The sequence below is a fragment of the Mytilus trossulus genome, chromosome 1, assembly GCF_036588685.1.
Source record: "Mytilus trossulus isolate FHL-02 chromosome 1, PNRI_Mtr1.1.1.hap1, whole genome shotgun sequence".
Classification (NCBI taxonomy): Eukaryota; Metazoa; Mollusca; class Bivalvia; order Mytilida; family Mytilidae; genus Mytilus; species Mytilus trossulus.
Genome location: NC_086373.1, coordinates 64363738 through 64391292, shown reverse-complemented (window position 1 = coordinate 64391292; position 27555 = coordinate 64363738). Strand labels below are relative to the sequence as shown.

The 27555-nt window shown below is 30.4% G+C and overlaps 1 protein-coding gene across 4 annotated transcripts in view; it reads right to left on the bottom strand.

The window, feature by feature from the left end:
* The window catches only part of LOC134681997 (erbin-like), a 65261-nt gene that overhangs the window by 9272 nt on the left and 28434 nt on the right, over positions 1–27555 (bottom strand). For 3 of the 4 annotated variants that reach the window (XM_063541615.1, XM_063541622.1, XM_063541609.1), the window contains exons 5-18: positions 27007–27096; positions 26190–26310; positions 25008–25082; positions 22005–22149; positions 16114–16186; positions 15217–15346; positions 12805–12990; positions 11429–11528; positions 10296–10405; positions 9075–9224; positions 7473–7586; positions 6372–6534; positions 3598–4682; positions 2294–3017 (exon numbers count right to left, since the gene is read on the bottom strand). In XM_063541615.1, coding sequence (XP_063397685.1) covers positions 2294–3017; positions 3598–4682; positions 6372–6534; positions 7473–7586; positions 9075–9224; positions 10296–10405; positions 11429–11528; positions 12805–12990; positions 15217–15346; positions 16114–16186; positions 22005–22149; positions 25008–25082; positions 26190–26310; positions 27007–27096 — 3266 coding nt within the window. The remainder of the gene's footprint in view (positions 1–2293; positions 3018–3597; positions 4683–6371; positions 6535–7472; positions 7587–9074; positions 9225–10295; positions 10406–11428; positions 11529–12804; positions 12991–15216; positions 15347–16113; positions 16187–22004; positions 22150–25007; positions 25083–26189; positions 26311–27006; positions 27097–27555) is intronic. The other variant, XM_063541629.1, reaches the window with a different exon arrangement.

Sequence of the window (27555 nt, the reverse complement as noted above, 5' to 3'; positions counted from 1 at the left end):
AAGTATTTTTCATATGATTTAATCTATGAAAAAAAATATGTGAAATGTATACAAGACCTTATGCACAAATTGTAAAAAGAAAACAGCCCATATGTTCAGAAGAATACAGGTTTAATAGGCAAAGGGTGTTCAATTAACATACAAGATGCATTTGATGTTTCTGAATGAACTGGCATAAAAACACCTGGAAGTAAAATTTAAATTCAAGAAAATTTAAACAATATAAATTTTGAGATGAATTCCATTTGTTGGTATTAAAACAAAAATAATCTTGTTAAGGTCAAGTTACAGTAAATGGGCTATGTCTTAGATTTCAGTAAAATTTAGCATACAGCTCTGGCTCGATGAACTTCAACTGAAAATCAAAATAATAATGCATTTATCTCAATTATCATTTGAAATATTACTGATTGAATTCTTACAAAATGGGTGAACATTTGTATAGAAAGCACATAAAATCGGCAAAAACCCTTCTAAAATTTGTCTTAAAATCGACAAATCTCTAATTCTACTCCATAGATTTTTCTTAAAAAAATTGTAAGGGTTCCTCGGAACCCAGTGTCTCGCCTACTTTTGCTGTAAATTGCAGGCTCAACAAAAATGAGGTAAAAAATCAATAAAAATATTCCTCTTGATACTATCTTATGATTGTAAGAAGCTTCTGTCCAAGTTTGGTAAAAATTAAAAATAGTTGATGAATCTAATAAATGTTTTGAAAACTTTAACTGCAGACTGTATGTAATGTTAACTGGAAGAAAATCTAAGTCCATTTAAAAGTAAAATATGGAAAAAATGGATTTATTTTTTACAAAATTTACTTCTGGATACTATCTTATGATCACAAATAAGCTTCTGTCCAAGTTTGGTACAAACCCAGGATAGTTTAAGAAAGTTATTAAAATTTAAAAAACTTTATCCACAGAGTGAATGTAATGTTTCCCCGCAGAAAAACTAAGTCCATTTAAAAGTAAAATACGGAAAAAATGGATTTATTTTTTTTACAAAATTTACTTCTGGATACTATCTTATGATCATAAATAAGCTTCTGTCCAAGTTTGGTACAAACCCAGGATAGTTTAAGAAAGTTATTAAAATTTTAAAAACTTTAACCACAGAGTGAATGTAATGTTTCCCCGCAGAAAAACTAAGTCCATTTATAAGTAAAATACAGAAAAAATGGAATTTTATTTTTACAAAATTTACTTCTGGATACTATCTTATGATCATAAACAAGCTTCTGTCCAAGTTTGGTAGAAATCCAGTATAGTTTAAGAAAGTTATTAAAATTTCAAAAACTTTAACCACAGAGTGAATATTTGTGGACGCCGCCGCCGCCAAAATGTAGGATCGCTTAGCCTCGCTTTTTCGACTAAAGTCGAAGGCTCGACAAAAACTATATGTTGTTGATACATAAATTTCCGTTATAATGATGCAAAATAAAATACAGACTTCGTTTTTACGGTATACACCATTCAAAGTTGCGTTCTTTGTGAAAAAATCCAACAAAACGTCGAAATAATCGTAACTTTATCGCGTTGCAGGCTGTAAAATGTTGATTTTTTACGTTTTTCACTACCATTAAGGTAACAAATTGATTATTAGACAAAAAACGAAGTCGGTGACCCTATGATTATTTTATATCATTAAAACAGAAATGTATGTGTCAACAATATATAGTTTTTTAAGAAAAATCTATGGAGTAGAATTAGAGATTTGGCGATTTTAAGACAAATTTTAGAAGGTTTTTCGCCGATTTTATGTGCTTTCTATACAAGTGTTCACCCATTTTGTAAGAATTCAATCAGTAATATTTCAAATGATAATTGAGATAAATGCATTATTATTTTGATTTTCAGTTGAAGTTCATCGAGCCAGAGCTGTATGCTAAATTTTACTGAAATCTAAGACATAGCCCATTTACTGTTCCTTGACCTTAAGCAAGTTCAAATTTATTCTAAGGTAAACTAATGTAAATCAAAATCCCTTCAATAACATATTCAAATTTAATGGCAGTTTATATTTCTTTTTTTGAACTGCTTAAAATGGCTAACCAGAGAGAATTTTTTCTTGTTGTTGAAGGCTTCACTGCGACTCTGAGATGAAGGAAAGCAATGCTTTTTGTGTGCATTAACTGAATCCAGGATATTAACCATTATGGCATCGCCTTTGTTTTTCTATTATAATGCTCAGGGTGTACAGACATTACTTAATCAGTGGAATGAAATAAGCACATTTCCTGTAAGAATTACATACTATTGCTCAGAAAGTTTTTTTTTCTAGAATATGTTTTTACCTGAGTATTTAGATGGAGAATCAGTTTGATCTAAGTGTAACTGATGATAGCCGCTATCAGTAGAACTAGAGACTTGCGACACCTGAGAGAGAGGATCATCAGACTTGTACATCTCAACATCATCATATGTTGACATCACTGGGTTACGACTATCACCAGGTTCAAAAGATGACCCTGAATTATAGGGGTCATAATATTGTTTATGAGAATGATTGCTATCGTTTGGTGAATTTCGATGACTACTTTGTTCACGGCTGCCATAACCTGATTCTCTTGGCGAGTCTCTAGAATTTCGTCTCTCATCACAAACAACAGACCCTGGTGTCCTTGACCTTTCAGGGTTGGTCTGAGATAATGGGGTCATACTCCTTTTTGACATTTCTGGAGTCCGTAAATTTTCATTTGTGATATAACTAGCACTATACACATTGTCTCCATAAGAAATGTCGTTTTGACGATTATTTGATTGATGTTGGTTACCATGGTAACCTTGTGTCCGATGTTCATTTTGTCTATCACAGTTTTCTGTATTTGGGATTTCATTGATTCTTTGATACATAATCGGTGAATTACTAGTCCTTTTGTCATAGTTATATACACCATTATAGGGGGAGGTTCTATTAGGTGTGGGAGGTAACTTCCTCACTGCCCCTGCACCCTGCAAATAGGGTGGGGCAGGTTTGTATGGTGGTGGTCTATCTGTTGGCGAACTATTCTGTTGTGTCTAAAAAAAGTATTGGAAAATGTTATTTATATCACAAATAAAGACTGTAACCATTGGTAACTGTATTGACATGATTGACAAGTATTACATGTATTCAGAATGTATATATCATATATATATAAATATAATAATAATTTTTTAAGTCCTTCATCTTAGTATAGTTAGTATGCTGTAAATGAAGTTTACGTCAAATATCCCTAATTTATAAATGCATTACTTGAAACTGTTTTTTGGGCTTATCTGCTTCAAGCAACCCCTCCAAAAAATTCAATGAATCTGTCCCAATAACCAAAAGTTCTACATCATGTACATGTTCTAATGCAAGGTATTTTTTAATTGTGTAGCAATTCCTTCAATATTTTTAAACTGTGTCTCTATGATTTAAAGCAATATACACAATGATATGTAGACATATAGACTTCTACGTCATTTGGTCTCTTGAAGAAAAGTGGTCTCATTGGCAATCATTCCACATCTTCTGATCTTTATATATACTGTCATTCAAACTTAGACTCAATTATGAATATAAAACATAATCTAAAATTCATCCATAAAACCAAAATGCATTGACTATACATACCCTTCTCTGATAATTCTGAGGCGGCACATTATCATTATACATATCTTTCCTCCAATCAGATGCCCTCACTTCATTATCGTCATTATTACTTCCACTAGCACTATTTGACCTTGACCTTGAGGTATTAAATGTGAATCCTGATGGAGGGTCGGATGAGACAGGAGTACTTTGGTCTATAATTTTACTGTGATGAAATTGACTTGGTGAGGGCGGCTGATATAAAAGAGTTGATAAATTTTTATTTTCAACAGCTTTTTGACTGTTGTGTTGTAACTGTTGAGAATATAAATCGTCATTCCGTACAACTACACGTCGGTTATGAGACAATTGTGGAGTCCTATTCACATTTTCACCTTGAGGTGTCCGATTGAAATTTTCTCCATAAGGAGACTGATTCACATTTTCTGCATGTGAAGCCCTATTCAGAATTTCTCCATGTAAAGATTGATTCACATTTTCACTATGAGGCGTTCGATTAACACTATTATCACCAAGTGGTGTCCGACTAGCACTCTCAAGCTGTGTTTTCATATGCCCAGGATCAGCTTGATTAGGTCTATTCATATTTTGAGGATTACTATTTAAATTATAAGGAAGACTATTTGATTTGGACTGACTACGTAAAGGCTGCTGTTGCACCCTGTAGGCAGTATTTTGTGTCCGTTGTGAATATCCTTCAACATCACTAGAATATCCATCTTTACGCCTTGGTTTACAAGGAGTCACTGTTATATCACTATTACCACCATACTGTGCTAACATTTGCTGCCTGCTATATCTCGTTACACCAGACTCACTCCTATAACCCGTATCAGAATCGTAATCTCGATGACTTCGATGTTTTCTATTTTGTGATTGATTCACTGGAGCATATCCATACTGAGAAAATGACTTGGCGAGTTCATTAGGAGATGCATATGCAAATCCTGGAGACTGCTGGGGTTTACCTCCCCTTGAATAATCCTGATTTTGTGTCGAAACATTAGGATTTGATCCATATGCTGAATTTGGACGAGAGTTTTCTCGTCCAGAAAATCCTCCATCATCCTCATCTGCTCCATTTATCATTTTATCTTTACCTGGAACTAGAATAATAGAAAAGTCTAAATTGTGCTACAGAATTCTGGATGTGTGTTTCTTTATTCTAGATTTGCGAGAGATATAGGGGGAGCGTTGAGATCTCACATAACGTGTTTTACCCCGCTGCATTTTTTAACTTGTCCCAAGTCGGGAGCCTCTGGCCTTTATTAGTCTTGTATGTTTTTTAATTTAAGTTCATTTATATGTTTTGGATTTTAATATGAAGTCCATTTTCAATGAAATAGTACACATTCTTATAAAGGGGCAAGCTGAGGCCTGCCATTAGGTGTAGGATTTTCTCATTACATTGAAGACCCATTGGTGGCCTATGGCTGTTATTGGCTCTTTGGTTGGGTTGTCAGTGTAGGACACAGCCGTTGCCTGGTCGCCAAATGCGACCAAAACCTTGATTGGGCGATTAGAAACTGTAAAAAGATAGATAGTTACTGACCCAAAAATAAATCATTGGGTGAGTGAATTATTATTCTCAAAATCGTAATTACTCCTATAAATAACACACCCAAACTTTGGAACAATCATTTTCAGAAATCCTCTGATCACATCATTAAAACTTACTAGTTGAGGAGGTGTTCCATAATTGGAAGGATATACATATAGAAGGAGAATAAGTGCAGTAGAATATTTTACATGGCGGGTGACAAAAACGTCGTGCATGATATTGCTTGTTTAGTGGGTCAAATAAGGCTTTACTGGCAATGGTGGTCGCTAAACAAATTGTGTTTAATAAAAGATATCGACAGTCATTGACAGTGAAATCTCGTCTGACGCACTAAACCAAACAAGGACTCGGGAATTATGAAAAAATCCAAACACGGATAAAACTGAGAAGCTGTCAAAATATTTTTCATACGAACCCCCAAGGACAGAAACAAGTGACTGTGATAAGAAAATATTACGTTTATAAATGTTTTGACTTTGTTTTTCACTGACATTTTGTACTGAAATACAAACTTTTGAAATGACTGACCGGATAGAATATCGTGGAAATTCCCAGTACTAATTTCAATAGATCAATTCGCAGAAAAACTGTAATTTTAAACGCAACAACAAAATCTTCATCTATGGGCACGACATCACTATGCAATCAAAACGGTAATGGAACTTCACTTCTGGCTACTCTCATGGAATGAGAGGTAACTTTTTCCTCTTCAAAACCCTATATTGATCTATATTAGGCACTGGACAGTGAGATTTCATTAATTCAGTGACAATGAAGACTGGGAATGTGTTTTTAAGGGTTATGTGTCGGCAAGGTTTGATTGAAGAATTTAGAACATCAATTTATATTGTTTTTTTTCAATTTTTATTGCTCAACACGGAAAAAAATTTGAGTAAAATAATTGGGCTACCAATTGGCATTTTGGGCCTGTGAAGTAATTTTTTTACTGGCCCAAAAAAACATTTTCGGGCCAGCCTTTTGGCTGGCCTGACTGTCCTACACTGGTTGTTGTCTTTTTGATATATTCCCCATTTTCAATCTCAATTTTATTAACATTAACTAGAAATAATGGAAGATAAATAAAGTGAATAATGCTGAAAGTGTGAACAAAACCTGATGTAAAAAAAATGATAAAGATATAACTCTCTTCTAGTAGTTCAAGATGATATACAAGTCTCAGTCTGTGTGACAAAATCTGGAAGCAATTTAAACATATCTTAGGACGTAAACATACCTTTAATAGGAATTTGTGGAGGCTTACAATCAGGAGTTATCTCCCCACTATGTCTCTTTGCTCTCTCTTTAGATAATCTGACTTGAGACAAGTCAAGTGTCAATTCTTGTTCTCCTGAATTCCCTCTGTGGTGCATTCTAGCTTTATCTTTGGCAAGCTTTTCCTTGAAAAAAAAAGAAGATATATAAGAATTAGGTTATCAATAAAATTGAGAATGGAAATGCGGAATGTGTCAAAGAGACAACAACCCGACCAAATAAAAAAACAACAGCAGAAGGTCACCAACAGGTCTTCAATGTAGTGAGAAATTCCCGCACCCGGAGGCGTCCTTCAGCTGGCCCCTAAACAAATATATACTAGTTCAGTGATAATGAACGCCATACTAATTTCCAAATTGTACACAAGAAACTAAAATTAAAATAATACAAGTACATTGTTTTAAACAGCTGATTGCATAATGTCTCAAGATTAAGATTTTTCTATTGGACTAATGGTGTATTCTTTTTTTCTTAATTTCTAATTAATGGTGTCACTATCTTCTTTAACATGGAGAACTGAAAAAAACCACACCTCAAGATTTATCCAAGATTATACCAAATGACCTCTTCCAAAGCCAAATGAACACAATTTCATTGTTGGTGTTTGTCTTTAAGATAAAAAATTACAAAATGATCTTTCTGTACCAGCATATCAAATTTTAGTACTTACAAGCAGAGTTTGAATATGAAATTCAAATATATGCATTTGATTGTAAAAATAAAATAAATCTTCAGATGTGTTAATGAAAATGCATATGAAAGCAATAAATAAAAAAATAATTTTCAACAAAATAATTCAGAGTTCCAATATCCTCTGTGTTGCATATTTTCTATAAGTCCAAGAACAATGGCTTGAATATCAATTCTTTTAAAATTTCTTACAGAAATGAAGGCTTGAGAGCAAATGTGACATTTTTACAAATCAATGATTTTAAATAAAAATAACACTTGTTTTTCTAAATTGTCCAAGACTGTGCTGATATTTTTGGATTTCAATGTGAAGAAAACCTGATAATCTATACATATCGTATCCAACAATAGAAGTTATATTATTGTCCCTTACTTTGTCATAACGGTAGAGTCTATGTGTCTCATGTAATGAAGGAGATGACGGTTTGGTGATTCTAGCTTCTCTCACATGTACATCATTGAGATCAGCTCCTCCTGTTGGGGACACCTAAAAAAGAGATTACAAATATTTTCTTTTTATCTTATATTACAAATGCACATCGTAAAACTTTTGAAGTTTTAATTTTTGCTATTTCATTGAATTAACAGTCATATGTGCTGTGGGCGGGCGCCCTGTGTCATCATTTTAAGATACCATGTAGCTGCCATTTATTCACCTTTCTCCAATAAGTGAGTGCTTTTCTACAAGACTAAGCCAGAGGAGTAAAGTTATTTAAAACTTATGTGAGCGAAACTGTCTCGTGTGATTTGTGATTGATACTTAATTTATTATCTCATTTCATTTGTAGCTTTGTACAATTCTCTTTCATTTTTGAGCTCCTTAGTAACAATATTTACCCATTTAAAAAATATATTCTTGCCTTTTAAAATTGGTAGCTGACGTAAATCTAGCATGTTAAAAATCTAAAATGTCAACATCTAAAAATCAGTCACAACAGAACGAATCTATTTACGGGCCCTATATAGCATGCTGTTAAGTGTGAGCCAAGGCTCTGTGTTAAAAGCCATAAGTTGACCTATAAAGGTTTACTTCTAAAAATTGTTACTTGGATGAAGGATTGTCTCATTGGCATTCATACCACATCTTTTTATATCTATATACAACAATTTGGTTTGCATTTCAGACTACATTTGACCACCAACAGTTCTCTCTGTATATGATTCTGCATGTACCATATACATTTTTTGTATGTTGTCGCTTTATTCATTTGAAAGTAGTGTTGGAATTTTTTTTGATAGCTTTTTTCTTTTTCCAATATTTAATTCTGTTGAAATCTCTTCAATTAATTGTTTCACTCATGAAAATCATTCTTAATCTCTAGAATTTCAATTTTACATGCAGCAATAAAATGTTTTCTATGGTTATCCCAAGCAAACTAAATATCTAATCAAAAGTGCAATAATAAACTGTAGTTACAATGAAATATGATCTACAGCCAGGTTATTCAAATATAAAAGGTGCAAAAAGTAAAATATGACATGCAGTTAGTGCACTTCCACCAAGCTAAAATATACTCCTAGCTGGATTACTTAAGTGAGTGAATGGAAAAAATATTGAATGTTTATTTATTTTTTTATAAAGTTTGTTTCAAAAACAATAGAAAAGTTGAAACTTCTTGTCTACAGTTTTAGTCTATAGAACAGATTTTTTTACTTAAGATTTATTAACAGTCAAGGTATACCAATTCATTTTTTGAGAGTTCAACAATGAAGGCAAAAAGTCAATACAAATTTTTAAAAATACTAATTTCCTGTTTAACTGTAAATATAGCAGTGAATAACCACAGAATAATCACAGTGTAAAAATATTTAAACATAATTATGGTTTTCATAAACAAACAAAAAAAATAAATCAAAAAAATCTGGTGCATCATTTGGATCAATAGAAAATATCACTAATTCAATTTCCAAACAATTTAGCCTATAAATTTGAAAACTTTATAAAAATGTCTGTTAGAATCACTCATGGTTTTACCTCTCCATCAGAAAATGCTTTGTTTTCCGCTCCATCACTCCATGTTACTGAGCCTCCCACCATCCTTTTCCTCATGGCAAAATTTTGAGCATGTCTATTTTTTTCTCTCAATTCTTTAGGGTATGGGGTCGGATGTCTTATTAGTTTACCCTACAATAACCCAGTGTGTTAACAAACAAAACATTCTTTAGGACAAAAATATGTTTGCTGTCTCTTCATATACTGATATCTTGAAATACTTCACAATTAACAATTAATAAAAAATTTTCGAAAAATTGCTTTTGTTTCTAAAAGAGTTCTACTGATGCAAAATAAAAGCAATACACATGAAGCAGCCTAAAAATTAATAGGAAATTGTAAATAAAGACTGATTTGCCTTTTTTTGTCATTTTTAATCGTTTTCAATCAAACTGATGTCAAATTTAAAGTAACAGCAAACATTCTGTTAGTAATAGAACAAAACAACTACATGTACTGTGAATGCATTTGTTATCTAGGCTAGCAATTTTGGTGGATTTAAGGAACATTGCACTCTTTTATATTTGATATTTGGGGTTTTTGCCACAGTCTGCATTCAATGCTACAGAAAACTTCATTAAACATGAAATTTGTGGTTTACCTATACCCATGAAAATTGTCATCCAACAACAAAAAATAAATCCACAGTACTGGACCAACATGATTCATTCACTTGTCATGTTATAAAATTGTATTTAATACACATGCAGCAACCCTCAATGCAGTAATACATGCTTCAAGCCCAAAATGCCTTGCAAAAAAGCATGACAAATTTATTATTTTATGAATGATGCATTTGTAGGGATTTATAAGTATCAAAAATATATCTGTACACATAAACTACTGCTATTAAAGATAAACAAGACTTAAGCTTCAATATGCATATATATAATCCCTATATATCTAATAAGTGTAATTAGCAGGAACTATTAGTAAAGAAGGTGCATTGATATATGTATGTTATCATATTTTTTCGTCTTGATATCTTTTATTCATTTTTCTGCTGTTATAAAGAAAAACCTAAAAGACCATCATTGCTGGAAATTAAAACTGTCTTTCAAATCTGATAATTTTTTATGAATTTCCAATTCATTAGCCAAAAGAGGGTGGTATTTCAAGACAGATTAGTCTCCTCATATTTTTTAAAACTGCCATCATGTAATTTACCCTTTTCCTATGCATATATGACAGAATAAAAAATACCTGATCGCCCACATCATCGTTGAATTCAAAATGTATCTGTTGACGCCTTTCTCGTTCCTCATCCCACATAGAAGGATGAAAACTATCAGTATCTCCTCCATGGTCACCACCTAATAAATTAATCGTCACAAAATATAAGAAAGTCAAATAGATGATGATGCATTGCTGTTTTTGAAAATATCAACCAGTTAAATTTAAAATTCACATTCAAGATGTAAACATGTTAATCTGATATGAACTATGCTTTTTCTAAATGGACATCCTAAGTTTGATTTTTAACATGCTCATAAAACCAAGCAATATTCGTCATTTTTGTGTACTTTAATTTCATCTCATTTAACAGCTATAAAGAGAACTGCTTCTAAATTTTAACAAACTCAATACTTATCAATATTGGTTTTTCAAACAAAGCTCCTAAGAAATGTACCTTAATTTATATTTAAAGCATATCCATCTATCATGTTTAATACCAAGAATCAAGATACTATCTGTGACTATCCTTTTAAGTAAATGTGTTTTCCTCTACATTTAAATCTAATAAATCTCAATCATTTTGTTACAATTTAAATTCCTCAAAAACCAAGACAGTAAAAAAATCTATCATTTAGTTATTTTGAAATAAATCTATTATAAATGAAAATTACTATACACTAAGCCGCAAAAACCAAATAAATTTAATTACCAAAAAATAACTCCTGTAACTAAAAACAAGCTAAATGTAAATCATGATATATATCTTAATCTCAGCATTTTTGTTCAAGCAATGCAGGTTTTATACTTCATATTCCAGTAAATTTCAAAGTGTGTTATTTTAGTATAAATATATAGCGAAAAAGGTTGTAACAGCTGAGGTTACCATACATGAATTCATCCCAAGTGTTTTGGTTGTTGATTTATGTATGATTTTTTAGTTTTCTCTCTTAGTGTTTTGTATGTATTTTTTCATAGATTCATGGTTTGGCCACAGTCTTGCCTTTTCTCTTCTACAAGTTATTACAGCTTTAATTGACAAACTGTATCTTTACACTTTTTCATATCTAAAAAAATCAAATTGCAATTTCCACTGCACATGAACTGTAAGTCAATTAAATCATATGATTTGACAAGGTAAAATTCTTTTAATAACACATTACCATTATCAGTGTTTGGTTCCTGAGGTAGAAGGTAACAGGTCAGTATCTTCCTCCCTGTGTCTGGATCATGGTCTGACTGTAAGGGAACCAGTGGACGTGTCTGAAAAACAAAAAGCATATATTCTTTAGAACCTTTCCAGAATTGATTGTATTGGAGGTCAGAAGACAATATTATCTTTTTTAATCTCAATAATATTAGGAAGTAATCTATCATAATTTTATGCTTGGCAGGGTTAAAAAAAACCAGTACCCTCCCTACCTCCCTCTCCCCAGACATTTATTCTGAAAATCCCTAAAATTTAGGTTCAATGGGATGTTAACATTACACATTTTTACAACAAAATGAATAAAAATTGTTCTGTATTAAAATTCATATTGAATTTTGAGTGTATAAAGATTTGACAAAAATAATCTCCCAAACTGTTTTTCATTTATTAGAAATTTCAGTCATTTTAGTGTTGTTTTCTGACATACTTTATGATACAAATTTATGTCCTAACCCTCACATTTATATTATAATTCAATTTTAGCATAACCATGTCATCAAAATCCTAAACTATATAAATTTTCTGATTCAACAGATAAGATTCCATTTACTTAAAAATAAACACCGTTTACATATAAAATACATTTCTATATGCTTTAATTGGATATTAATGGTCTTAATATGCACATTTTATGTTCTTTAGGTATCCTTCTTTAAAAAAGTGTTATGTAATAAATTTCAATTCAAATCTAAATTTGAATAATTTACTTGGTCAACAACTGTTAAATAAAACTAGTTTTAGACACCACACACATGCGAGAAATTTTATTACATGACAATTTTTTTTTTTTTTAAAGTTTATGATTAACGCATCAAATGATTTTTATAAGGAAATGAAAACAAGATTATGCTAATACATAAAGATGACATAACAAACAGAAATGGGCAGGTAACTCTCTCCTTATTGTTCAATGAGATTAAATTATTCCAAAGGCAGAGCATCTGTGAAACATTGGTCCAGTTTCTCCAGTAACCAAGGACAATGATTGCTATATCTTGTAAAATTTCAATCACAGTAGATATAAATTATCCCTAAAAGTTGTAAGACCTAACCAGCCTAAATATGCAGGTGATTTCCAAGTGCAATATACATGTAATTAAATATTTTGCTTATTCATGCTCTAGCAGAAAAATAGAAATTCCAGAATTACAATGACAACGGGAAAAAAATTTGGTACGAAATAAAATGAAATCAATCTTCTACAAAACTCACTCCTTTTTTTAGAAAATTATTAGGAATAAAATTAGGATGGCAATTATCAAAATAAATAAAACATGAAAGCCTCAGTGACAAATGATATCTGTTCAAAATTTAATTTGTGAAGCTCACCTGATTTTCTGACAGCCACAGTGCTTGTAGTTCTTTCAATTTGACGAAAGTAAATGGCAAACATTTTAATCTGTTGTCACTCAGGTTCAGGACTCGTAACCGTGGAATACGACCTATTTCATCTGGAATGTATTCTAATTTGTTACCCCTCAGAGACAGGACAGTAATACCATTACAACTGCCCACCTGAAAAATAAATGTAAAAAGTATTTATAAATTAATTCAATTTTTTACACATTGTTCAATTTCAGCCATAAGATTCCAATTTTTAAACCAAATAGCCAGAAGTGTAGATGATGTCTGCTTTGAAAATTCAGTTACTGTTTAAACATTTGGAGAAAACTTGATTCTTATCCTTGTAGTTGTAGAAGTTGTCTTCAAAAATGGAATAACACTATTTTTATTTTTTTAAATGACACTTAATGATCTAATAGCAAACTATACAGTTTTGGGTTTTTGTCATGGTTGAATGCCATAGAGGTGGATAGTTGTCTCATGTACAATCATACAACATCTACTTATTTTTATATTAAATCTTAGGTAATGTCTTTAAAGGAAAGTATTTTACAATTAGTTAGTTATTTTGCGCTCTGTTGTACTGGATTATATTTATTTCTTTTATACATCTTTAGAACAGTATGGTATGTCAGACACGTGAGTTATTTCAAATCTTATTTCTTTTTACATCTTTGGATTATGTCTGACACGTGGGTTATTTCAAATCTTATTTCTTTTTACATCTTTGGATTATGTCTGACACATGGGTTATTTCAAATCTTATTTCTTTTTACATCTTTGGATTTATCTGACACGTGGGTTATTTCAAATCTTATTTCTTTTTACATCTTTGGTTTATGTCTGACACGTGTATAAGATCAGAGAACCGCTAGGATTATTAAATGCATATTAAAAAATTTGTGCATTACGCAAATTATCATTAAAATACCAAAACATAATTACCAAACACCTTTTATTACTTAATTGTCACCATGATCAAAGTAAATGCATATTTTTACAAATTACCTAATATCTTTCATTTTTTTTCTTACTGGGGTTCCACTAACAGGAATATTTTTTTACTTCTTCAAGGAAGTTGCAACCGAATTAAGTTATTAATAAGGTATTAAATTTCACCAAATTACTTCATGCACGTTAGATGTGTTCATGCATAATCCATAAAATACCTATTAAGCCAAAAAGAGGCTCTTCTTTTAAGTTTATATACTTTTATTCAATGTCTACCTCATTGATCATATAATTGTTGGAACCATAAAATCTTTAATTTTAATTCTGATCACTCAATCATTCGTAAATTTACATGTTTATCAAACTTTCCCTATAAAAATAATTTAAATGTACATATATTAACCATGTTAAGTTGCAACAGCGCATTTACCCTGAGATGACTTATATTGTAACTTTTATCTTGACTAATTTCTCAAGAGATCTTCACTGAAGTAAACAATAAACGGTTCACTTTTTCAATGATGTGTACACGACAAGTCTTTAGCTGTGTTTTGACATACATGTCATGAATATCAAACATACTTTGAACTGTTTAGAGAAAAAACTATGTCTAGCCTAGATTCTTTACGAATCAGTACCTAGTTAATTTGTAAATATTAAATTGAATGGTTTCTTGAGATCTTTTACTGGATTCAAAGATTAGTTAGATAAACCTCAATCTAAAAACACAAAATAAAATTGATAGACTATTCAAGGTCAACATTCAGCTTTTTAACAATAGAAAAGGGTTTATACAACATGTCTGGTTACAATTCACCTAGATAGTATTTATTAGAAGATATAAAAAAAAACATTTTGGTCTTCCTGTTGCCAAAAAAGCGCTTTAGAATATCAAATGAGATTTTTTTCAAAGAAACCTAAGACATGTTATATTGGCAAGTTTATTTGTCTATGTATATATATAGTGAACAAACCAATGCCTAGTTCATTAATTAACCAAAACCAATTAAAAGTTAATTTGTGCATCTTTTATTTAATGTATGTGAGTCCAATAGCCATCTAAAGGATATTTATTTTTCTTTCTCACAATCAGGAAAACAACACATTTCATTTTTAACTTTTGGAACATCAAGCTGTTCTTGCCCAAGTTCTTTCATTTTTAAATTTCAAGCCTGTAGGTAGAAATTTTCAAGAGGGGTTACATTGACTTGCGACAAACGACGGTGACCTATAGCTAAATTAGGTAAACTACCCTCCTTTGAGAATAGACTAGTTCGACTGATAACCAATCTATCAGTCTGAAGGATTCAGGCTACTTTGAAAGGAGGGTAGTATACCTTACCTGATAATGATTTCATGGTTCAGCTACTGCTAGCAAGCAGGCTAACCAAAGATATCATCTTTAGCCACACTCATTGAAATCGGCTGTAATCTCGATTGTCTTACCTCTGATGGTACAAATTTCAGATAGTTCTCATCAGCATACAGTGTTCTTATATTTCGTAGTAAACCTAGACTGGCTGGTAGATCTTCTAACTCATTGGTACTAACATTTAATTCTGATAATGACGACAACCTATAAATAAAACAATATGGAATAAAACATATAATAATTTATAAATAAGGGTATAAGACAATAAGACAGGAAGAATCAAACATACAAAAACCAGAAGGCAATATAGTGGTGATTTTGCGATGCTAAAATCTTCAAAATTTACAACATGTTTTACCAGTTTCTGGCAGACTCAAGGCCAAAACACTTTTGCAAATTTCTTCTATTTTGTATGCTATTCATCTTTTGAATTGTTTTTGCCTTCCAAATAATTTGGTCCAAGCATAATTGATGAGTCTCGTGTAGTCTGAAACATGCTTCTGGCTTATCATTTTCAGCCTGGTATTTTTTATGACTTTTTGGACAAGATTATCTGACCTAATAATATGTATCTGAGATGTTGCCATCTTAAGCTTTTGAAGTTCCATGTAATTCAAAGCAAAAAATATTATAAGGTCAATTAATAAATCAGTCTGATATTTTCTTCAAATTTCGAATTTCAACATATTCAGAAAATATTCTTAGCTTATAGTAAGTTTTACAGGAATGCGGTATATGTGAGAACCATCTGTGTTGTTTGTACACCCGAACTGTAGGTATTTAACCATACAACATGGGTTACTAGACAGATAGATGAAAAATCAAGTTCCATCTATTGAAGGTACAAGCACTTAAAAATGTTGAAGTGCTCAAGTTTCAAAATAAAGCTACACCCAACAAAACTATCCACAGATAATTGTTAATACTGATAACCTTTTGCCAACCATTAAATAAATAAAAGGATAGTTTACCCTCCTATAGTTGTGGGGAGTGATACCAAGCGATTGTCATCTACTTTCAGTGTCGTCAGGTTCTCTAAATTACCTGTAAAATATTAATGATTATGATTAAATTACCACTTTAATAGATAAATAATGCAAAGTAATTCATATGGAAATATTTTCTTCAACAATATGCTTAATGTGTAATCTAACGAAAACCACAAAAAGGAATCTGCCGAAAAATTGAATGTTAGTATTACAAATGTGTTCGTGCTATTCAACAAGTGTTTCACTCCAGTCCGGCATCGTCTTTCAACGTGTAGATAGCTAATAACAGACATGAGTGCAGACACTGCAAGGAACTTGTGTATAGTAATGTATAACCTAACATTAAATCGTATAAAATGACGCATTATAATGTCATTAAAGTCAAATTATCGTGAATACTGACATAATATGCAAATTCTTTAATCTTAACAACTAACAATTCTATTCTTACTGTACACTGTCATCATTGCAGAAATTAAAGAGAAATGTCTGTATTTAATATCGGATTACGTATGACAATCTGCCGAGGTAATCTATGATACTTTAACATTAGAAATGACGTTACAATGTATTATCCCCAGCCATGGGGGGTTAGATTGATCATTCCCTGTTTAAAAAAAATGATATTATTGAACAATTGACTTAAGATTAGCGATGATGGGGGGCTATAAAAGTGTTATTGGTCAATTATTGAGACCAATGTCAGTAAATGAACCCTGATAGTTTTTTAAAACAAAATTCCTTTAAACAGTCACCAATTTACATAATAATTCTATCCTACATTCCACATGATGTAACCAGTTGACCTATCCTTAAATTTCAACTGCTCTAACTAAGAAAAGCTTTTTTTCCCTTCTTCTTTATCTTAACAATTCAATCTTTAATCATTTAGTTATATATAAATAAAGGCAACAGTAGTATACTGCTGTTCAAAACTCATAAATTCATGGACAAAAAACAAAATCGGGATAACAAACTAAAACCGAGGAAACGCATTAAATATAAGAGGAGAACAACGACATAACACCGAAATGGACCAAGCATCAGACTATACAAGTGTCAGTGCTTTTGAAATTTTAATCATTTTTGCCTTATTGTTTATTTGAAGTAATAAAATACAGTTATAAAATTTCTTTAACCTTTCTGAACATATTTGTTTTGTATGGACATCTTTTTTTCCATAGATCATTGTTTTTATCATACTTGTTTGGTTTCTGTCACCTTTTATCACCTTTACGCCCCCTTTATATTTCCTAGCTATTTTCCATTGGCAAAGGTTGTGAGTATTTAAATTTTGAAATTTACAAGAAGATCTACGGTACTGACTTTTTATCAATATTGACAATAAAACATATTAGGTATGTGTCAATAATCACAGGTAAAGTTTTACACACATGGAGGTGTTTCGATTACCCTGATTTTATTTGAACATGCTATGCACTGAATTTTAAATCGTAGTTACCACAAAATCTTTTCAAATTAGCCTTTTGAAACGGAAGAAAATTGTATGATAACAATTTTATAAATAAATAAATATGAATCCTCTTTTTATTCGAATTTTGTGGATAACCCTAACTGTTAACAAACCCATTTTATAATTTGTTTATTTAATAATTTTATTATTGGAAAAATAAAGCCAGATTATTTGAAAGAATCGAAAACTATTTACACTACATGACAGAAGTGTTTGTTAGCCAGTGTTAGCAAGGCATTGATTGACAATAAAATAACATCAGCCAAAACATAGGCCTCTTATTCTTAAAGTGAAATACTAAATGAAAAGTAGAAAAAACAAAAAGGTACGTCTCATGGGAGTTGGAATAAAAGATTTGAAAACCTGTGAAGTATGAAAGCTGACAGTTCCATTTTAAACTTTCTTTGAATGAAGAAATTTTTTTCTTTCCCTGGTTTTCACACAGTTGGTCAGTATCCTCATAAATAGTGTTACAGCATATATACTGCAGAGTGTATAAAGAACAATGAATTAAGTTTACTTGTTTGCTAGTTAGAGCATGAATCCATTTTTATTTACTACCTATTGATAGAGTAGCAAAAAGTATCACAAGCCATTCATATCATGTGAAGACAAACCAAAAGATATTTTGTGTCCACAGGACACACTTTAGCTCATAAATTAACATGTTCATTGAACCTCTAAAATCTGAGCCAAACCCCTAATTTGTCATATCTTTAAAAAGATCACATGATAATGAACATAAGTGCTAAGTTAACAAAAAGTTGACGTGACCACAAATTTTTGGTTAAGTGCTTAAATTTTGTTTTAACCTGATACAAGAGGGACAGACACACAAACAAATAGACAGACAGATGCAGACAAAAAAAAAAGAAATCTAATTGTCTTGTTCAAATTTTCTTGTTGAATTCCTGTTCACTGATTAAGATATTTCAAATTTGCAATAAAATTGATTCCAGAACTACTTCTATTCAAATCGTAAAGACAGCTTTCAATTACAAGAAAAAACCTCTGCATACAAAATAAATACCCCTTTATACAATTCTTTCTGCTCTGCATTTTTACTGAGTAATGGCTTTATATTAATTCAAATCTGTAGATATTTTAATCTGACAATCCATCAAATTTTGACAGGTTAATCTGCAGGACTTTTGCATATGTAAATGACTGTCAAAAATTCATCCATAAATTTTCAATTAAATCTTTTTGTAATTCAACTACCTTGACTGATTTCTTAATTTTAAGTGATACAAAAAATATTCCTATACATGAATGAGAAACCGGTCTGACCTGTATTTGATAACTTAATATTTCAAAAATAAAAAATTTGCAGAAGTAGAAAAAAGTATCTTTTCAAAACTATTCAGTACATATAGGTAATGTAAAGGCAACAAAATGAGATATATTATGGACAAAACAGATATTTACTTGACATTTACGAATTAAAAACATAATCTGGCCATTTTTTTAACACTCATCTGTCCCATTAACCCAAACCTCAAGATTGCAGTCTTTAAAATTAATATTGTCGCAATCCCCAATCTACATATACCCTTATATTGAGAAGAATCATATTTCAACAAAGTTATGTGAAATCATTTGTTTAGAGTTTGTCAAAATCATTAGTTTAAAGTTTGTAAAATCATTAGCTAATAATGAGTTAAATTTAGATTTTTTTTATTCAAAATCATTGATAAAAGAATTGTCCAAATCATTAATCTGTAAGTTTGTCAAAATCATTAGTTAAAATTTTTAAGAAATCATTAGTTTAAACTTTGTCAATATATTTGTCCAAATATGCGTTATAACAATTTGATAATGAGTCATGATCACTCCCTGTTGCCATTATTTAAACGTGGGGCGAAATCTTTTCATGTGAGATCACCTGAATCGGGTAGATGCATTTTATAATTATCAAAACACACATGGTTTACAATTATTAACATATTTAAACACATTTAAAATCTCATTCCACAAAATCGTAAATTAGTATTTGAATATCGGTTTCAAGGACAGAATCACTATAAAAACTAATAGCGTAATTATAAGAATTCATTTCTTGTTTACTTTTAATAGAATTTATAAATTTCAAATACAAATATGAATATATCGGTAAGTTCGAAGACCTGACAAAAAACTGCAGCCATGTATGATATTAACATGACTTGGCAGGTTACATATTTTTTTCTCACCAGGGTGTTATTTATAATTTTTAACTCGTTAAAGACTTTCACTTCTCTTTTGTCAAGACAATTAGATTATAGTGTATTTCACAATTTTCTACCCATACTAAAAAGTCTAGATTAAAGTCCCTCATTTCCTTTTCCTAACTTTATTGACCATTTTATTTTTACCCTTATTCTCTATTCTTCATGTTCAGAACCCTTTGATCCTTATTCTTTATTTTATTGCCTATTTAAATCTTTTCTTTATGAACATTTTTACCTTTTTTTTCACGAATCTGAAAACCCTATTCATACCCTCATACTGCCTAATGAGATGGCATTTTACCCAAAATAACATCATTTTAAGGTGATTGGTCTATTTTCGTACATTTGCTTTTAATTAATAACTTTTTAAACATACTTTTAATACTAAGTGTTTACATTCTTAATGTACAATGTTATTTTCATTAGATGTCAGTCCAAAAATTCTATTTGAATATATGTGATTATATTTGAGTTTAATACATTACTAGTCTTTTAATTTATTTGCAGAACATTCATGAAATATCTCAACTCTCAAGATACAGACAAATTTACAGTGAAATTAGTTGACAATTCCCTATATATTTATTTAAATAAATATCTGAGCTTCCTTAACAAATTTTTCCATGATTCTTACTAGCTTACTAAACAATTTGTTATTTTTTAACACATATGTTAAAACAAAGTTGATAAACCTTTAAGACTTCGGTGTAAATCAATTTAACATAATCATAAATTTAAAATATTTTAAGGTTGAACTCAATATGTATTTAACGTGACTTTGGTCAAAATAGACAATATAAACTACAAAACATTGCCGATTTATCTTTAGTTATTTGATTAACATCCTATTGTTTTATTGAACGCTTGCCAAAATCAATTCATTGTATTCCAATCGAGGTGTTCATATCGGTCTTCAAAAATATTTCAAATTGATAACCTAAATTAGTTATATAAATATCTAGTTAAAGAACACTTCATTGTTAAAAGTACCATTCGTAAACTGAAATTAATCAGAAATTTTGTCATCGAGTAAATAATGTTAGAATGAACAGGTCATTCTCCAGTAATTCGCCATGTCTAATTACAGCAATCCTATCGCTGATTTATTCAATTTGTTTAAAAAACTTCAGTGATTTTTCAATTCTAATAGGGCAATCAAACACCCCATTCAGAAGTTACAGTTATAAATTAAATATTTTTCTACAATCTCTATAAGTGTCACGGAACTCAAAAATCAATATAATTCTCAACCCATTCTCAGATATAAAAATTCCCAACAATGATGTTGATTTGATTTGAATCAATCCATTTCGGCAAAGAACATTTAATGTGTAATTTTCTACGTTGGTCCTTTGAACGTCAGACATTTATCTTGTCCGCCTTCATTTCGGTGGTCAGACATAAAATTAAGCTTTTCAAGTTTCTTGATTGTTTTGACATATCACTTCATTGACAAAAGAAGTGTTAAAAGCTTTCTCACCTGTTTGGGTCTTATTTATGATTTTGTACTTTAGCTAAAAAGTTTCAGCTCGGGGCTACGAAATCACACATTAACGGGGATTTTAAATCTAAATTAGAGATAAGTGAATTGCCTTTGAAATGTGATTCAAGGTGTGTTTTTATAATGTTTTAGTTGGTGGTTTATGCTTTTTGATTTCCCCTCTGATAGCAGTAAACCAAATATAAACAAAAATCCCAAGTCTTGTTTTCCTTTCCATTATTCCAGACTAAGAGATTATTCTCCCACTTAAACAAAATGTCTAGATTACACAAAAAGTAACCTTGAATGACCTTTAGCTATAATATTTATGTAGGCTTTTTTTCCTTCACTTTTTATGAGCTTTAGTTAAAGAATTTGCACTCCAAAACAAATATTTGCACACCTGTACAACACCTTAGTTATTACATGTTTTATTAACATTGACATTGACATTAACACATATATATTTTTCAAAGACTTTTAAAGCTAACTATGGTATTTGTATTGCTCATTGTTGAAGGTCATACTGTGACCTATAGCCATAAACTTTTATGTCATTTTGGTCTCTGGTGGAGAGGTGTCTGGTTGGCAATTATACCACATCTTCTTATTATCATGTATAACTTTCTTTTAATTTCAGTTTCTTTTAATTTCAGTTTCTTTTAGTTTCAGAAAAAGTAAAATATCTATCTAGTGTTAGTTGCCTCACCTATGGAGTCTGGGAGAGACTGTAGCTGATTGGTTGTCATATGTAGGTCAGCCAATGATGTGCAGCCTTCTATCTCTGTAGGCAAGGATTGAAGTTTATTCTTAGATGCATCAAGAAACATCAACTGCTTCAAATTCCCAAGAGTCTAAAGTAAAACAAAACAAATATATAAGATTCCACAGAGCAAAATTATCCTTTTCTGCAAAAGGTTCACAAAAGATTGTACATCAGAAAATCAGGATCAATAAATCACCATAAAACATTTCAGATGGTCATAAGTAGATTTAAAAAAAAAAATACAATTCACATGCAAAAAACTTTGTAGAATTATTCTACATAAGGCATTTGCCATCCAATGATTTAAACAATTGTAACTAAAGATCTTGCCAATGTTTCTGCATTTTTATAAATGATCTAAAAAATTTATGCAATATAATTTTGCAAGGTGAAAAAATCATATCAATAACATGTGATCAATCTGGATTAAAAGCATGCCATTTTTAATTTGCATTGTGGTATATATCCTGATCAGATATCTGAAATTGCAACGCACAATTTAATGATCTTTAATGTAGACAGAAAAGGATACTTTAATTACTGTCTTTACACTATTGCTTAATCCTTTTCTGCATTGACAGTCTATATAAAACTTTAACAAATTCAGAAAGTATCCATTTTACTTAAAAAACCTTAAATGTCATCAAACAGCAAGTGTGATATCTATAACAAGAAACCTGACACCATATTCTATCAATTTAATGTTATTTTTACACACGTTTAAAAATCAATTTTTAGGTCATTCTTTATTTCATTACAAAATTTAATGGTCGACATTAAAAAAATAAAAGAAATAAAAAATTTATGAACTGGATAAAGACCTTCTTTGATGTCTTTCATAAACTGAAGACCATAAAATCATGCATCTTTGTATTGCTTTTACTGCTTAATTCAACAAATCTAATAAATACTGGTAAAATTAAATTATAAATGACTATTTCATACTGGTCCATACATATCAGTGGGCCCTGGTGTAGACATTTTCCATTTAAAAACTAACAATAGTATATAAGATGTCTTCACATGGTGAATTAAAGTGTATTAAACAGTATCAATATCTAAATTACTCAATAAAATTATTTAATATCGACAAAATGAAGCATTTTTGACATACATTAATTTTTGTACGTTTTGCATTTAAAATAACAAAAATATATAAAATGTTTTCCCACAGTGATACAAAGTGTACAAAACAGTATCAATTTCCAGATATTCCAATGATATATTTTTATATCCCAAACATGAAAAGCTTTTTTTATATCCCAAAAATGAAAAGCTTGTTGCAATGGATTTTGCAAGTTCAACTTAAGAACAGATGAGTGGACATTTTCCCCCATCACTCTCTCAATATATTTCTTTTGATTTTGTTGTTTAGAGTTTGATGCAAGTTCAATCACTCTTGGCTAAATTGTGGCAGCAAGTTTATTGGTGGAGGAAGGCAGAGTATTTGAATTGAACTACAACCTTGGAGAGGAAACCAAGCAATGGTAGTCAGCAAAGAAAGAAGTTTAGTATTTTGTGACGAGGAGATATTTAGCAAACACCTATCAATATTTATTGATATGTTTGTTGGGTTGTTCATATTTTTTATTGATAATTTCCTGCTCAAAGCCCAGTAGCAAATATTTCACACATAATCAGGATGGAAGTATGTTAGGATAGTAGAGCTTTTGAAAAACCACAAAATTCAAAGCACCTTCATGAATCAATGTGGGCAGATATAATACATTTGTTTACCTACGTTTCACTTTAAAATATCTTTTAAGTGAGTGTCTAACACTTTTTTAAAGGATGAATCAAGAAAAATGATATAATCGTTATTGATTTATAGTTACATAATCAATTTTCTCCTGGATATAAATATAAAAATACTAAACTTACATTAAAGGTATTTTATCTTAAAGAAGGACATAAATAGATATTCAGTTAAAAGTCCCTCCCCTATGCTTTAATAGTACTGTTTGATTTTTAGTGCCATTTTGTACTCATTTAACTTTCACAAATGGACTTATACAAATCTATAAATCTATACACTTATCTAAGCATGGACGTACAAATAAAGGATTTATGAACTGCGAATATGTTTATAAATCTTTCCCCATTTTATCTTAATAAAAGCCACACCACAAAACTGTCAATTTGTTACAATAAGGTATTTTTTATTTGGTTATAAAAAATCCTAAATAGGGTATAAATTCATAAAATGTAACAGGCTCTAAGATCATTAAAATACAACTGTCTTTAACCTTACTAGTTATCAAATCTTAATGTTTTCTTCAGTCTTGATCACAGCAAAATTATCTTAGCTATTTATCATAAAAACACTTAATTATTTCGTGAAATGAGGTTATTTTTCGTAATTTTTAAACATAGTCCAACACCTTATAAATCAAGTTGCGTTTATTGAAAGTGCTACCACTCTCAAGAACCATCACAACTGTAGATTTATTATCAGATTATAAACACATGTTTTCTAAAAATTTACACATTTATCAAATTTCTTAATGTTTAATCCATGTAATTTGTGAACTGTTCTAAACTAAAATATTATTGAGAACATTTTATTAAGGGGTCATCCATAATTGTCAACAGTTTTCAAAAGTGTAAACATACACTTTATCAGACCCCTCACCCTCCCTCAAAAATTGTACATCAACCATTTTCAGATTTCAATACAAGAAACAATCATTTTTAATATAAAAGAAAATATCCTGTCTATCATAGTTTAGTTTAATATAGAAATTTGCATTGAAAAAAAACTGAAATTTATCCGACTGTTTTCTATAGTGATAAAAAAAAAAGTGTACGGTAAAAATGTTGATTTTTTACCCCCCTGCACCCAAGTGTACGTTTTGTACACTTTGGAAAATGGTTAACATTTATGGATGACCCCTAATGTGAATAATTAGCTGACCGGGTGAGAATTGCTATAATACTAGTACATACTGGTGTAATCTGTGTTATCTGATTATGGTCACACCATAGCTCTAAAAGATTGCTTAAATTTCCAAGTACATCAGGCTACAAAAGAAAATAGTTTAGAGATTATATATAGCACATCAGGCTACAAAATAAAATAGTTTAGAGATTATATTTAGCACATCAGGCTACAAAATAAAATAAAGTTTAGAGATTATATATAGCACATCAGGCTACAAAATAAAATAGTTTAGAGATTATATTTAGCACATCAGGCTACAAAATAAAATAAAGTTTAGAGATTATATATAGCATATCAGGCTACAAAATAAAATAAAGTTTAGAGATTATATATAGCACATCAGGCTACAAAATAAAAAAAAAAGAGATTTAGAGATTATATAATTCACTTATAAAAATTCATTATGATCTGAATCTAAAAATCTATAAATGGTTGTGCTTTCTTTTCATAAGGGAGTTTCAATGTTTACTTAAGAAACATAATTTTGCATTTTGATCAATAGTTACAGGAAATTGTCATCAGTTTAAATATGTTATTCATTTTTTTTAACACATCTAAAATTCTAAGCTTTAAAATTATTGGGTTTTGGTGTGTATTTTTTGTTGAATTTGCTTGTTGACTTCTGTTCTATTTTATGAAAGCAACATATTTTCCTTGCTTGGAAGTGCATTTTTACCTTTTTACAAGAAACAGGGCAGTTTTAATGACTTCACACTAGCAAAATCAAAGGAGGAATCTAAATCTAATGCCATAGAAGGTCATTCTGAGCTCTGATATCTATAAATACTACAGAACAAGATTTTATAAACATTCTTGCAACAAGGACCTGGTGGTAATTTACAGCTTACATAACATTTCATTGGAAAAAAAAACATAACACATCGAAAAGAGGTAAATAAAATGGTGGGGTTTGTGTTGCTCTAAGTCTTTAGTTTTATATTTTGTGATTTGTGTACTTTTGATTGGCTGTTGATCTGTTTCTGCTTTAGCCATGGAGTTGTCATTTATTTTCAACCTATGAGTTTGAACGTCTCTATAGTATTTTTTGCCTCTCTATTTCAACACTTAACATACATTTTTGTATTTTTGACCTTTAAATACAGATGGGAAACTGCTCATTTGACTACAATCTATTATAACCATAGTCAGACCAAAATATTAGTTTTGTAAATTTATTCAGATCATACCAGTTCTGTGAATTCATTGTGACCAACATCCAGTCTTTCTAACTCTGTTAGTCTGGAGAAAGATTTTGGTAATGTCTTCAAATGATTCTCTCTAAGTTCTAAAATCTTTAATTTGGATAATCTGTCAAAACAAATCATAGAAAAATTAACATTCAATTCCAAATAAAGTGAAAAAATGTTTTTACAAATGTTAGTTCAGATAAGGTTATATTTTAAAAGGTAGTAAAATCTGAAACTTAATAAAACAGAGCTGTAAGCAAATGTCATACAAGTTAGTGTTTGGCTAGATATAAAACGAGGTATAACCCACTATTTCCTTCAGAAAATGTTTGTAGTACAAGTCAGGAATACAGCAGTTGTTTGCATTGGTTTCATTGGCTGATAGTCTATCTTTTAATTTGTCAATTTATAGACTTATCCCTATTCATGCTTTTTGAATATACCTTAGAGTTCAGTATTTCTATTATTTTTTTATGAATCTTCAAGCGTTTTGATGTCTTAAAGAAATGTCATAGCACAAGATGTTTTCTAGATATGAAAGGATGGCTGTCTACTTGAGCCTAGCTTTACTTCTGTAAATTTTTAAAAAGCCAATATTTGAATGACAAGTAACAAGTATATTCAATTATGTCTTCTTTCTTGTTTTAAAAGATTTCATCTATCAATTATTACCAAAGAAACTGATCACTTTGAACACACTATTTTATGAAAAATTGTGCATAAATTCTTTTGAAAATACATGTCAAAACAATTGTGTTGTCATTCTCATGCAGGCTGTAATTTCCTTCAAAGTGGAAATGATTATAAACAAGCTTACCTGCCAAAGTTTCCAGGGAGATAATCCAGAAAGGTGTCATTCAGGAAAAGTTGAGTCAAGTTCAGTAGCTGAGTAAATCCTTCTGGCAGTCTAAAAAAGAAAAGTTCAAAGAAATTACAATACGAAATCAGACAATTATATCTGTATATAAGTCATTTTGTCTAAGGTTGGGACTTTTTTCAACTAAGACTAAAGTGTCAGTAAGTGATGACTTTCTGAAAAGATAAAACAGTAATAAAAGAGCTTTGAATTTTGTTAAAGGGACGCTATAGCTATGAGATATATAAAAAAATCTAAAGGATGATTTGTTTTTGTTCAATCATTATTGAAAGTGAAATAGTGAAATAATAATTCACTTTTAGCAGCTAAAATGGTTCAATTTTGTCAAATAAAGCTAATAGAAATTGAGTGAAATTGGTGAACATGAATTTGACAGCTAGTGCCCCTTTAAGCAAACGAAATGTTTTTGTGCAATGAATTGCACTCTATCCCTTCTTTTTTTTTTTTTATCTAAATCCTGAGGCAAACTACCAGGGAGAAGGGAAAATG